This window comes from Zootoca vivipara, chromosome 5 (genome assembly GCF_965207765.1).
Source record: "Zootoca vivipara chromosome 5, rZooViv2.hap1.1, whole genome shotgun sequence".
In the NCBI taxonomy this organism is placed as follows: Eukaryota; Metazoa; Chordata; class Lepidosauria; order Squamata; family Lacertidae; genus Zootoca; species Zootoca vivipara.
The window spans coordinates 80,151,207-80,164,972 of record NC_142588.1 but is presented as its reverse complement, the minus strand read 5'-3'; the positions used below and the strand labels follow the sequence as shown (position 1 = coordinate 80,164,972).

General features: G+C 42.1%; 1 protein-coding gene across 1 annotated transcript in view; it reads left to right on the top strand.

Annotated features, from left to right (window-relative positions):
- Positions 1-9,337, top strand: part of BCHE (butyrylcholinesterase) — a 50,487-nt gene extending 41,150 nt beyond the window's left edge. Inside the window, exons 3-4 of the mRNA XM_035133209.3 lie at positions 3,608-3,774; positions 7,165-9,337. Of these exons, the coding sequence (XP_034989100.1) occupies positions 3,608-3,774; positions 7,165-7,289 (292 nt within the window). The 3' untranslated portion in view covers positions 7,290-9,337. The remainder of the gene's footprint in view (positions 1-3,607; positions 3,775-7,164) is intronic.
- Positions 9,338-13,766: the final 4,429 nt, after the last annotated feature.

Genomic DNA, 13,766 nt, shown 5'->3' with positions numbered 1-13,766 from the left:
TTTGGGAGGTCGTGGACTTTCCTTCCTTGGGGTTTTAAAAGCAGAGGTTGAATGGCCATCTGTCTTGGATGCTTTTGTTGAGATTCCAGCATTGCAGGGGGTTGGACTAGATGACCCTTGGAGGTCCTTTCCAACTCTATGATTCTTTGATTTGATGAATGGTTAGCACTGGCAACAGTCCATGCCAGTTTTGATTGGGACCCAAACTTTGGATGGGGTGTGTGTGTGTAAAGACATGGGATTGGTCTTAGGGTGGGCAAAATATGTGCATACTTATTCTTGAGCCTGCCCTCCCTCCACAGCCTGACATTCACCAGCTTCACTGATTGCAACAGCAGGAGGAGCAAGGAAAGTTGCTTCCCATTGCTACATCTGGGTAGTCACTTCACAGAGTTGAGATATTCCAGGCATCCAGCCAGTGGCCTGTAGCAAGAACAGCTGGTGTTCTTTTCATTTTTGCATTGGCTGGTTGTTTACCTGTTTAACACATTTAGCTGTAGCATCCTTTGCTGTTTTAAAACAGCAATATGACTACCCAGCCCATGTACAAATCGAACGATCTGTTTCCAACAGCCTCCTGCAAAAGTGATTTTTCCTTAGATGAACATGAACCTTAAACCCACTTCTCTTTCCTCGAGGCCTTCCAGCTGCTGAACGTAGCATACATTAACAACCATGCCACTTAGGAGATTCCCCCCCCCTCTAAAGCACACTCTGAAGTAAACATTTGCAGTCCAGTACTCTTTCCTAAAATGGCCACTCTTGACCTCTACTTCAGTGGTGGTAAACAAACTGAAACTCCCACTGTCTTCAGAAAGAGTTAGCTTTCCCTCGCTGGTTTTCCTGGCTGGAGACCATGGGAAAGGAGGACCAATTACTCTTCTCAGCCCTTGCACTTTTCAATTCTTTTATTGCCTTCTTCCTCTCTGAGTGTTGTTTAAATAATCATTCATGGCATTTTGTAAACCTCTTTTAAGAAAAGCTTTTGTAGCTTTTCCCTTGCTTTGGAGAATTTGCTTTGCGATTTCTTTGCTGTGCACAAGCTTGGACAGAGCCCTCTCTGGAGAGATGGCTGATAATCATGAATAGAAGTCAACAAAAAAGAACTCTGCTCCTTCTTCCTATTGATTCATGCTGATACCCAGCTGCTTAATTGATGATGAGATGGGAAACTGCCCCATTGAGGGTGCTGATGTGGTGGTTAGAGTGCTAGACTAGGGTCTGGGAGACAGGGGTTCAAATCCCCACTCAGCCGTAAAGCTTACCAGATGACTTTGGGCCATCTTTCAGCCTAATCTATGGAGAGGGGGAGTAGTGTGTAAGTCACCAAGAGCTCCTTGCAGAAACAGCAACAGCAACAGCAGCAACAACAACAACAACAATTTATTTATACCCGCCCATCTGGCTGGGTTTCCCCAGCCACTCTGGGCAGCTTCCAACAAAATATTAATATAGAGTAATCCATCAAACATTAAAAGCTTGCCTAAACAGGGCTGTCTTCAGATGTCTTCTAAAAGTCTGGTAGTTGTTGTTCTGTTTGACATCTGGTGGAAGGGCGTTCCAGAGGGCAGGTGCCACTACCGAGAAGGCCCTCTGCCTGTTTCCCTGTAACTTGGCTTCTCGTAATAATGTAATAACAAACAAACAAACAAACATAATAACAAACAAACAGATCAGGCTATTGGTACCCTATCACTGGGAGCAACTCTCCAAGATGTCATGTAACGCAAAACTATCTAAGTTGCACTCTCTGAAATGATATGCAAACTGAAAGGCAATTATCCTTCAAAATTCACAGTTCTCAGAATTTTGCAGTGCAGTTCTCCAGCCTACTAATGGGTACCAAAATCCACCTACAGTCTTAAGGCAAAGGATACATAGAAATGCATACATTTGTACCTGATCTCATTTTAGCTGGAGACTAAACCTGGGGCCGTTAGCATGTGATATGTGTCTTCTACAACTGAGCTACATAGAGCAAACATGCAGCAGATCACATCAGTAATTCCTGTTCCCACTTGTGCCTGCTCACTTGACTGGTTCAACACATGTATGGAACCTATATGTGTTCCTTTTGCACATACATCAACACTATACAGCCCAGCCTTCCCCAACACGGTGTCCTCCATTTGCTTTGGACACACCCATCAAGCTTCAGCCAGCTTGGAAAATAAGCTGGCAGGAGTTGTCAGACAACAGCATGTGGAAGACACCAGGTTGAAGAAGGCTGGTACAAACAGTCTAGAGCAGAGGGGAAAAATTTGTGGCCCTCTAGATACTGTTGGTCAGCCAACCTCCATCAGCTCTAATCAGCATGGCCAATGGTCAAGGATGATGGCAGATGCAGTCCTGCAACATCTGGATGCTTCATTGGTTTTCCAGTCCTGGTCTAGAGAGCATGCATAATTAAGGGCTGTGATCCTACATGCCCTATACGTTGTTGTTGTTGTTGTTTAGCCGTTTAGTCGTGTCCGACTCTTCGTGACCCCATGGACCAGAGCCCGCCAGGCACTCCTGTCTTCCACTGCCTCCCACAGTTTGGTCAGACTCATGTTGGTAGCTTCAAGAACACTGTCCAACCATCTCGTCTTCTGTCATCCCCTTCTCCTAGTGCCCTCCATCTTTCCCAACATCAGGGTCTTTTCCAGGGAGTCTTCTCTTCTCATGAGGTGGCCAAAGTATTGGAGCCTCAGCTTCACAATCTGTCCTTCCAGTGAGCACTCAGGGCTGATTTCCTTCAGAATGGATAGGTTTGATCTTCTAGCAGTCCATGGGACTCTCAAGAGTCTCCTCTAGCACCATAATAGATTCACCTTTTGCTCTTACATTGTCACTCAAGTGCTGAACGATCCCTTAATGTGCATGCCTGTGGATGGAAGGATTTCTTTAGCTAGAAACTTTCTTTCTTTAGCTAGGAACAAGAAGAAGGAACCAGTCCACCCCCCCCCCGCCAGATGCAATGATCCTGCAAGTCCCAACATCACCCACCCCTACATTACTGTATCTTGTCCAAGATAATCAATTCCAATATATGACAGCACTTCATTTCTGCACATCATCTCACATTAATCATTTTGAACCATAGAAAGATGCCTTTTTCCCCATTAGGAAACTCATTCTTTCTCCAGCATACTTTAATCAGGATACAATTTTCATTCATTTCACCCATATAGGCTCATATCTTTGCAGAAACGTCTACCTTAAAAAAATAAATATAATATTCTTGCATATTTGAATAAGGCATTAGCATTCTTATTAAGAACTTTGGGCAATCCAGGCTAGTGAATTTATTGTGCTTAATGTTATCCATGAGATTGCATTTCCTCGCTGACCTCTTGGGCTCATCCATGGAACTGATGAGCAGTGATTTTATTACTGTATGCATATTCCTCTATTCTTAATTAAACTTTTTCCTTCTTCCAAATTCCCATTTAAAGTTTGGGGATGTTGATATTTATTCCTATCTAGTTTCAAAAGTACTGGTGTAATTCCATGCAACCCTACCAATCTTTGAAATAAAATAACTTTTCAGCAGTATAATTTTAAACTACTGATGTGCACAGGTAATTTCCCATGAGGGATCTAATGCTTCTCTTTAATCCTTTAGAACACCCAATGCGACTCAGATTAATGGGACAAGATGGCCAGTCTTCACCACTGCTGAACAAAAATACTTAACATTAAGCACAGACGCTTCAAAGATTCGTACAAAATTACGTGCCCAGCAGTGCCGATTCTGGAATATATTTTTTCCCAAACTCCTGGAGATGACAGGTAATTTTGGTGGCAAATGTATGTATGTACAGTAAATTGGTTAATGCAAGGTCACTTTGCTGCTACTAAATTTTAATTTCAATTTCAATTTCAAGGCTTTTATGAGCAAGAACTATCTGTGTAAAATTAAATCCAGAGGTCCTTCCAAAAAGACAACCTCCTTCACTTAACTAACACTCCCCCCCACACAATCAATTTGTGTAATATATAGTTTTGTGCAAGTTTCACATGCTCTCTTCAGCTTCATTCACATAAGATTTGTTGTCCATTGCATGAGCACAGTCTGCTGAGAACATCTGCTCCATGCGCCCCATTGAAATGAAAGGGTGAGAGAACAGCTGCATCCCTACACAGATTCCATTCATTTCAAAAGCAAAATATGGAAGTGTGATAGTCCCTTGGAATCAAACCCTACTAAGATCAGCAGGACTTTCATCTTAGTAAGGGTGCTTAGGTTGCAGCCAGAGATGGGTGGAATCTGTCATTTCTTTTCCAGTAATTAAGCCAAAACCTGAATTACTTGCAGTCTTTGCTTTGTAATTAATTTAGGCTGAAGTGCAGTCTTAGAAGCAGCAATGATAAGCCTTCTAAAATGGGCTGAGCAGACTTCTGGCTTGTCAGGACTACTTCAGGGTTTTTTTTCCTACTAGAAATCCAAGATCTACCCACCAATGGTAGGTGTAAAAACCATTAGAATAAAGAACAGGGTGTCATTGCAGCCAGTGAAGGCATTATGCTCACAGAACACCTTCTGTTCACACAATGGAACTTCCTGTCCCTCTCACATCCTCACTCCTGCAGTTCCGTAGATCTGCCCCAGAGGATTCCATTGCACGAACAGAAGTTGTAGTAATGAGTAATGATAGTTATGAACTGTCTCCAGTTGTACGGGGTTGAAGCTAAGGCCCCATCTGCACTGTACATTCGAAGCACTATGATACCACTTTAACCAGTCATGGCTTCCCCCAAATAGTCATGAGAACTCTAGTTTGTTAAGAGTGTAGAGAGTTATTTGGAGACCCCTATTCTCTGCATAGAGCTACAATTCCAAGAGTTCTCTGGGCCTACAAAAGTGAGTAAGCGGTAAGAAGTTAACAGTGATGATGGCCACAAGCTTAGGTTTCATTTTGGGTTTTTTTTTAAAAAGAAGAATTACACAAATTTGTGAGATATAGATCTGTTACTAGACATTAGCCATGAGAGGCCGGTTAGGGCCTCATAAGTAGAGGCAGTGGTCATTATTGCATATCTGTTTGGGGAATGTCAGCATTTAAGCCAGGCATCCCCAAACTTCGGCCCTCCAGATGTTTTGGACTACAATTCCCATCTTCCCCGACCATTGGTCCTGTTAGCTAAGAATCATGGGAGTTGTAGGCCAAAACATCTGGAGGGCCGCAGTTTGGGGATGCCTGATTTAAGCTGTCCCAGGGGCCAGGGGCTAAACTGGTCCCACAGGCCAAATATGCGATTGCTCTCACAAAGGTGAAGAACAACACACACGAGTCAGTAAATAAGGCTTAACTGCTTTATTTACATATAAACAGATGGGAGCTCTACATTATGGCTCCCTCTCTCTGGCATCACAGCCAGTAAAGAGAAAGAACAAAGGAGCCAACAGTCCCACTTTAGGAACAACAGTAAGACAAACATCCTGTCTACATCACATCCACTCTGTGGGAACAAAACACATACAGTCATATGATAATCCTATGATTGCAGATGGGGAATGAATCTCCCAGCAACCTATACCTGGGCCCAGATCTTTATACAAAGTGAGAAAGAGCTGCTGCAACATCTTCATCTTATTTCTCTTTGGTATGCTCGAATTCTCTGGTGTACTTATACTCAGCCAAGTGGCGCATGTCATATCTTTATGTTGTGTTTGGGATTGTCTGTATCTCTGACAGCGAAAGCTAACAAATAAGCTGGCTTTGGTTGGTTGGTTTTTCAAATAGCTGTTATGCGTAAGGCTTCCTAGTGGGGAAAAGAGCATAGCCATCTTCATCTGACACATTGTTTTCCATCTGACGTCTGAGAGATTTTATCATCTCTTGCATCATGACATCCCATCATATGTAGGATGTGGGAGACATTCAAAAACAAGCACCCTGTGTGTGTGTTTTGTGTGAACCTGGACCAGTTTCAAGCAAGATGTGGGTATATCGTGGATCTGACAAAATGTTCCTTGTGATCATCTGACATTACTCACGGAAATCATAACTGAAGACACCATCTGTTTGGAGGATGATATTGACGAGCAACTGTGCTGCATGTAACCAAATGTTCTGTGAAATAACCAATATCAGTAAGATATGCTTCTGTGTTACATAATAGGCCAGTAAAATAATATCCAGCAATGGGGACGTAAGATGAAAGGTGAAACAGTAACTGCAGTCCTACTCTTGAAAAGTTCTTGGATCTGGTGTAACTGTATAGCAGCTCAACCTATACTGGCTTGCTTTATGCCAGCTTCTTGTGCGTAGGATTGCTCCCTAAATGTTGCAGATATCAATATTGCACAGCTTGAAGTGACTGGATGCAAAAACAAAACAAAACAAAACAAAACACCCCTGACCCATTAGATTGTTCAAAACTTTACTTGTCGAACTTTCTTCAAAGCAGAACAAAAGCATCAAAGATACATCCAAATGATTCCATACAATATCTTGCGGAGTCCAGCACAGGCTCATCATCTTAGAAATAAAATATGAAATACTCCAAACAGATCTAAAATCAGAGGTTTGTCTCTCCTTACAGTTTCCATTTTGCCTGGAGCTGTATTCACTCACTGGAGAGGGGCATTTACATGTCCTTACTTCTACAGAGCATGAGAACAAAGATGATCTTGCAATTCAATACCTCTCATGTGATCTAAGGTTAAAACACCACGTCAGAGCTACCAGAGAACAGTAACAACCTGTTTAGGCAGCTCAGGGAGCTATTCTTGACCGGATAATATTATGGATGCTTACCCTATTCCTATTTCATATCCTACAACTAAGGCTGAGTACATAGCATACATTATGGAAGACCATAATGTCCCCATCCTAATTAGAAGCCAATATCTGGACCTAAGTTACTAGTTGCCTATCCCTCATGAACTATACACTGCTTGGTAAATGTCAAAGGGGTGTAAATGTTGAAAACAAAATTCCATATGATACTGTACATTGATCTATAAGAATAATTATACACTTAAACTGATTATCTCAAGATTTAGAGATAAAATGTTGCCCTTTCGAATTTGCAATAAATCAGGTGACAAAGGGGAGGGTGTAGTGCTGTGTGGTGTATTTAGAGGGAAATGGCATTGGTAATCAGAATTATTTTTCAATTAATGTACAAATAGATTTAAATTTAGATTAATGCCACCCATTTCATGTTTTACAGGCAATGTTGATGAAGCAGAACGAGAGTGGAAAGCAGGATTCCTTCGCTGGAACAATTACATGATGGACTGGAAAAATCAATTTAATGATTACACTAGTAAGAAGGAAAGCTGTGCAGGTCTCTAATTAAAAGTTCCAGCCTTTCTGGAATGCCTTCATTGTCAAAGATCAAGGCAAACACAGAGATAGCTAATGTAGCATATCCAGCAATAAGGCATGTTATGCAGGCTCAGTGACACGTCACAAATATACTTGTCTCCCAGGTCCATTTCTATTTATATCAATAAACGTTATAAAGTCCTTCTCCCCTTTGAAGCTTTGAGAAATGAAAATCAGACCAAGTGTGATTAAAACCTGAGGATTATCGTTAGATGTCTAATGGCCCCGATCCAACTCTAGCCACCTGGCTAGCTGCACAAGCATGAGGATGGAGATTTGATTGCACACCAGGAATTGCAACCCATTCCAAGTGGCGCTGTACAGACAGATGGCAACCTTCTCCGGGTGTGTATTTATCTGTACTTCTAAATACACAACCCATTTATGGTTGTTGTTCCCAATCCAGGAAGTGGCACACATGCGTAAGCCTATTTGTAGACATGTGTCTCCTGAGCTGGATTGCGGCAAGTAAGTTTCAGCGGAAATAAATATTTGTTGTATGTTGACAGATAAATGCAACATTTCTTTCACCGTAAAGGACACAGCAGAAATATCAGTATTCCAGAACACTGCCATCAAAAGCTCCATTGGCTCAGATCTCCAACTGCAATGTCACAACATTTTAATCCTGCTTCAGCTGTAATTTACTTGTTAGGAGTATATCAAGAGTTGCCAATGTTACAGGAAATAATAAAAAAAAAGATGCAATTTTCTTGTTAAGTCAAAAGAGGCTTTTAAAACTGACTGTCTCGCTCCTTGAAAACTAAACATTCTGGAGACCCAAATGCTCATTGTCAAATTATACCAATTTTCCCTACAGAGAACAGAATTATTTCTTGACACTGTCACTGAATCAAAGGAGAACTATTCAGGCAAACCTTTCTTCACCCCTTCACCTTCTTCCACTGGAGCATATCATCTGCTGACAAAGAGCACTCTTTCTATTATCAGATGCTTATCTGGCACTTTTAACTTGGAAAGTGCTTTGAAATCACCAATTTATCTGGTCTCCCAACATCCTTCTGCAGTAGGTAGGAATGGATGGATAATGGGGAAATCCTATGGTGAGACCCCCCCAGGGATGAGCAGCTTAGGATACAATGGAACTGTGGATCAGACAGCTGATTCTTAGCTCAGCTGGTGTTATGCCTCCAACCCTGGTTGAGCCCAAGATATGCTGGTGTGACTTGCTCAGCTGACTGAAGCAGGCAGTGTAAGTTTCCCAAAAGGGATCTGGCCTTTCCATGATGGGATCAGGACCAGAGGGTGGACTTAGGCTGGTTTCTAAACTCATTCATCTCAGTCCTGTGACCTGGCAACCTAGGCATAAAACACTACTTTAAAAGCTTAGAATCATAGAATCATAGAGTTGGAAGAGACCACAAGGGCCATCCAGTCCAACCCCCTGCTGAGCAGGAAACACCATCAAAGCATTCTTGACATATGGCTGTCAAGCCTCTGCTTAAAGACCTCCAAAGAAGGAGACTCCACCACACTCCTTGGTAGCAAATTCCTTGGTAGCTTCTTTTCCTTCTGCCAGGCTTATGCAAAGCAGGAGGAGCAGCCCCACTTTTGAACAGGATTTGGATCTGGTGTAACTTTCCATCAACTTAATTTACAGCAGCTTCCTTTATGCCGGCTTCCTTTATGCCGGCCACGTGTAAAAGATTGCTCCCTTAATGCCACTTAAATCTCACAGTCTGTTCACTTAAATCTCACAGTCTGTTCATCCCTTCGGGTCTTTCTTCTCCATCCAGGATAAATCTCAATGGAGTTTGGTACCAACTTTGAATCCCCAGGCACCTTACCAAGGTTTTGGACTGGCAAATTGCAGATTGCTACTTTAGAACGTTGCACGCTTTTCATTTCACCTTTCCCTTGAAATGAGGAGTGTATTTTGAGAGTAAGACTCTCCAAATTTTATAGGCAATCACATGTTTTAAAAACAATAATAAAAGGAGAGGTTGTGGACAAAAGCAAACCAAATAACCATAATAAAATTCACTGTAAAACCATTCAGCTGAGATGTTGGTGTGTCAGTGTTGATGATCTTGGTGTAGTGTTATTGGTTGGAGTTTTTTAAGATACATTGGGGATGCTTAGAAAATAATCATAACAAATATTGCGCCGTCCATTCAATACAGTAATTCTACTTGGTTTCATTCTACACTAAGGGGGCAATCCTATGGAAAGGATCTGCCAGGTGGGGCAGCTTGTGATGCATTGGATCTTTGGCTCAGCTGGCTGATTTATGGCTCAGCTGGCCTTGGGCAGCATTAAGTTCCCAAATCCAGCTCAACTTAAGATACATGGCTCAGCTGGGGATCAGTTGACCGAGCCACAGCTGGCTGAGCTGAGACCAGTGTAAGTTCTCCCAAAGGGGTGTGATGCAGGTAGGGCTATAGAGGGAGATGTAGGCTGGATCCTAAGAGGGTTCAGCTCAGACACGTGACCTGGAAATTCAGTGTAGAACACTATTTCAAGGCTTGTTTTCCCATTGCCAGGCTTAGGAAGAGCAGCAGCAGTCCCAAGGTTGAATGGGACTTCTTGTGCACAGGACTTCTCCCTTACTGAAATTTATCCAACATCCATTTACCCTTTTTTAGCCCAAGGATCACCTTCCTTTCTGAACAACCTTCTGAGGGCAGTGTGTCAGGGGTGGGCAGGGTGAGAGTCATGAGCAGAGCAACACATGTTCATTCTGCCGTTGTACAGTAGCCTACTTTCTCTACGGACTCCCCCACTCTTCATGATCCTCCACCCAGTCATTATCAGAGTTCAAGGACACATTCCAGCCAAGGCAAAATCGCTCAAGGAGGGTGCAAAGAACAACTGGTGACAGGTGTAGCACAGGAGGGTGGTTGGCCTGGGAAGAATCCCGAAGCAAGATATAGTAGCCTGGAGGGTTGCATTTGGCTCCGGAGTCTGAGATTTCCCCACCCCGTTATAGAGGGATGAACACTAAGGTTGGTCAAACACATTTTTGTATTTCCCTACATTTTTTCTTTCTTTCTCTCTCTCTCACACACATAGTATTCAATTTTATAATGCGCTGAACTTTTGTTTATGTAACAGGCCTATGGAAATTTGGAAGTCCTCCCCCCCCCTTTATTGTTTCTTTTCCCTTTTCCTCTTTTCCTTACTGCTTCTTTCTCATACTTTTCTTTTCTCCTTTTTCTCCTTTGGTGCCCTCTGCTCAGGGCATTGATTGGGGCCCAGGGATTGTATACCCATGGGCGCGGCAGATGGTTGATGGAGGGACCCCAGGTTGAGCGGCTGGGAGGCAGGGAAATGTCGGTCCCCCAGGTTGAGCGGCTGGGAGGACAAAGGAAATATCCCACGTGAAAACTGGAATGAGCTACTACTTTCTGGGGTAGTAAGGGTTAAGAACTACCTTTAAGTGAGGACTCGGTATTCTATTTGTAATTTTTATAGATGTCTTTGGTGTTTTTTTTAATTTACATTAGTTTTCTATATCTTACTGTTTTGCGAAAATCTTTAATAAAAACCTTGATATCCAAAGCCATACAAGTCAGGGCCTTTTTTTCAGCTGGAACTTAGTTCCTGTACCTCTCAGGTGGGCACCATTGCCATTATGACAGAGGTGTTCATGGTGAGTTCTGGCACCTTTTTTTCCTCGAAAAATAGCACTGATTATTTTTGGCACATGAGAAATAACATACAGACGTCTCTCCTCCTTGCCAGTGAAAATACAACAATAATGAACTATATAACTAATAATTTGTTGACTTTCCTTGACACCCCAAATTTGTTGCCTGAGGCAGTCAATTCTCTCTGACTAATTGTAGGGCCGATCTAAGCAATCACTGCTTTATAAGAGTCAAGTTTGTGACAGACATGTACTGTATAGTGTTTTAGAAGGTGTCTTTCAGTAATGTGAAACAGCAGTCTGGAGATGATCGCAAGACCAGGGGGCAGAAGACCTTGACTTCAAGTTGCGAGTTGTAGACGTTGAGCACTCAACACATCAACTTTCATATTCCCCAGTGATCTACTATTTCTGCAGGCCATCTTCCCACAGACTTGTAATGAACTGCCCCTTCATGTTATTTCCTGTGAGTTTTCTGCTAAACGTTTCCCGAATATTCTCTGACAGTTGATCTGCAGTAGTAATTAGTTTCTGACACAAACTGGCAAGCAGCTATCAGCTTTGGCAGTACAGTATTTAATTGATAGATTGCAGTAGGGTTTGCAATAGATTTCAGTACTTTTTTTTGTATTATTAACTTCAGTTGTTTATTTACAGCACAATTTTATGCTCCTTTATTCAGTTCCACTGAGATGAATGGCACTTCTTTAGTAGCCTGCAGCCTCAATCAGTCAAAATTGTCAAAGTTTGAATTTGGGGGTCAAATTTCAGTTCAGGGATGACCAAGGTCAAAATTTTGAAATCCGAATCCAAATGACGGCAATTAAAAGTTCACTAAATTTTGAAATTCAAAATGGAAAACCACACCATTTGGGGGCTCATTAGCTGTTGTTGTTGTTTAGTCGTGTCCGATTCTTCATGACCCCATGGACCATAGCACGCCAGACACTCCTGTCTTCCATTGCCTCCCACAGTTTGGTCAAACTCATGTTCGTAGCTTCGAGAACACCGTCCAACCATCTCGTCCTCTGTCGTCCCCTTCTCCTAGTGCCCTCTATCTTTCCCAACATCAGGGTCTTTTCCAAGAATTATTCTCTTCTCATGAGGTGGCCAAAGTATTGGAGCCTCAGCTTCACGATCTGTCCTTCCAGTGAGCACTCAGGGCTGATTTCCTTAAGAATGGATAGGTTTGATCTTCTAGCAGTCCATGGGACTCTCAAGAGTCTCCTCCAGCACCATAATTCAAAAGCATCAATTCTTCGCCGAAGAATCGCCTTCCCCATTAGCATATATAAATGCACAAGCAGAAGACAAGTCCTCAGCTGTAAATCCCTGATTTGCTTTCTTTACATAATAATGATGGATCTGTCATTTGTCGATTCCATATTTCAATTTAAGGTCCTTCAACCATGCTGTGGGGGGGGGGTTTGAATCCCTACACTGAGAAGACTTTAACTGTTAGCACTGCTTTTGGTATTCTCCAAATCCTTCCATGGCAATCATGTATGTAATAAAACCATTACAACAACAGGGTTGTGTATTTAGCAAGGGAAGAAAGAGCTCTTCTCACTTCAGCATAAGATACTTAGAAGAGCCCTGCATGTGATTGCACTGCTAAATATAATAATTACAATATCAATAACAGTTTGTATCAACATCAGTCATAGAACATGCCCTTTAAAATTAACGGACACGACTAACTTAGGTCCATTAATTTCAATGGGTTTACTCTGAGTATAATTTGTTTGCAGACAACGCATCAATAACAATAGGTGATGTCCAACTAACTCACTGAAAGCAATGGTCTTAATTCCATTGAACTGAATTTAGTGTTGAAATTAATTGACATTATTACCTTGGGTGTGTTAATTTCACTGGGTCTTCTCGCAGTAGAACTTAGTGGGGTACAACTCATTTATTTCAATGGGTCTACTCTAATATTAGATTTATTTTATTTTATTGAATATTGACTGTGAAATATTTTGTGGATCACTAACTGGTGGGAAAGTAGGATATACTGGTAAATGCAGCAGAAACAATGCATAAATTGATCCTGAACTTGACTCTGAATTCTGTATGTCTGTGATAGCTTTTCAATTGATAGTTGCACTATCTGTGGATTAAAAATGGCTGAGTTGACTACGTTTGCTCATGTACTGACAGTGGCTGCCTTTGTCTATGTGCAACACTTCCCACCATCCATGGAGACGCACGTGCAAAGCAGGATATCATGTCTATTTTTACCAACATGCTTCCGCTTCCAGTGCCAGTGAAAAGCAGCCCCGAGGCCAATAAATCTGTCTGCTTTTGGCCAGCTCAGAGTTACAAAAAACCAAGCACCTGTGGTACAGACATTTGCAGCTGGATATGTTTATCAAGCCAGATCCATCTGCATTAAAGGCTTGCATGCCAATGGATTTGCAGTGGGTGGACTGGGAACTTGAATCCATAAGATAAAATCCCTGGCGTAGCTTAGAAGAATCTCCCTCCCTCTCTTGTGCATGCTCTGTTTTTTTGTTTAATCTCTAACCAATCATTTACATTTGTGGGTGTTGCTGTTTTTGTTTGGGGTGGGATAATGCTATGCAATTGTTCCTAGAAAGTTGCTGATAAAGGGGTAATTTAACTGGTGGAAGACACTCTGTCTTTTGTTTTGTCATTGGTTGGTACCATGCCAGCTCTGAAGTGTGCACCATCCACAACACCTTAAATTAGTTCAACAGTATTTTTCTCTTTTTCTCTCTCCATGGGGAACCTTGCAACTCATAATTCTGTGGTGTGGGGTTGCCAAATAACTAGGGAGGAGAAACACCTGCCTCTCAAAAAAGTGGCCA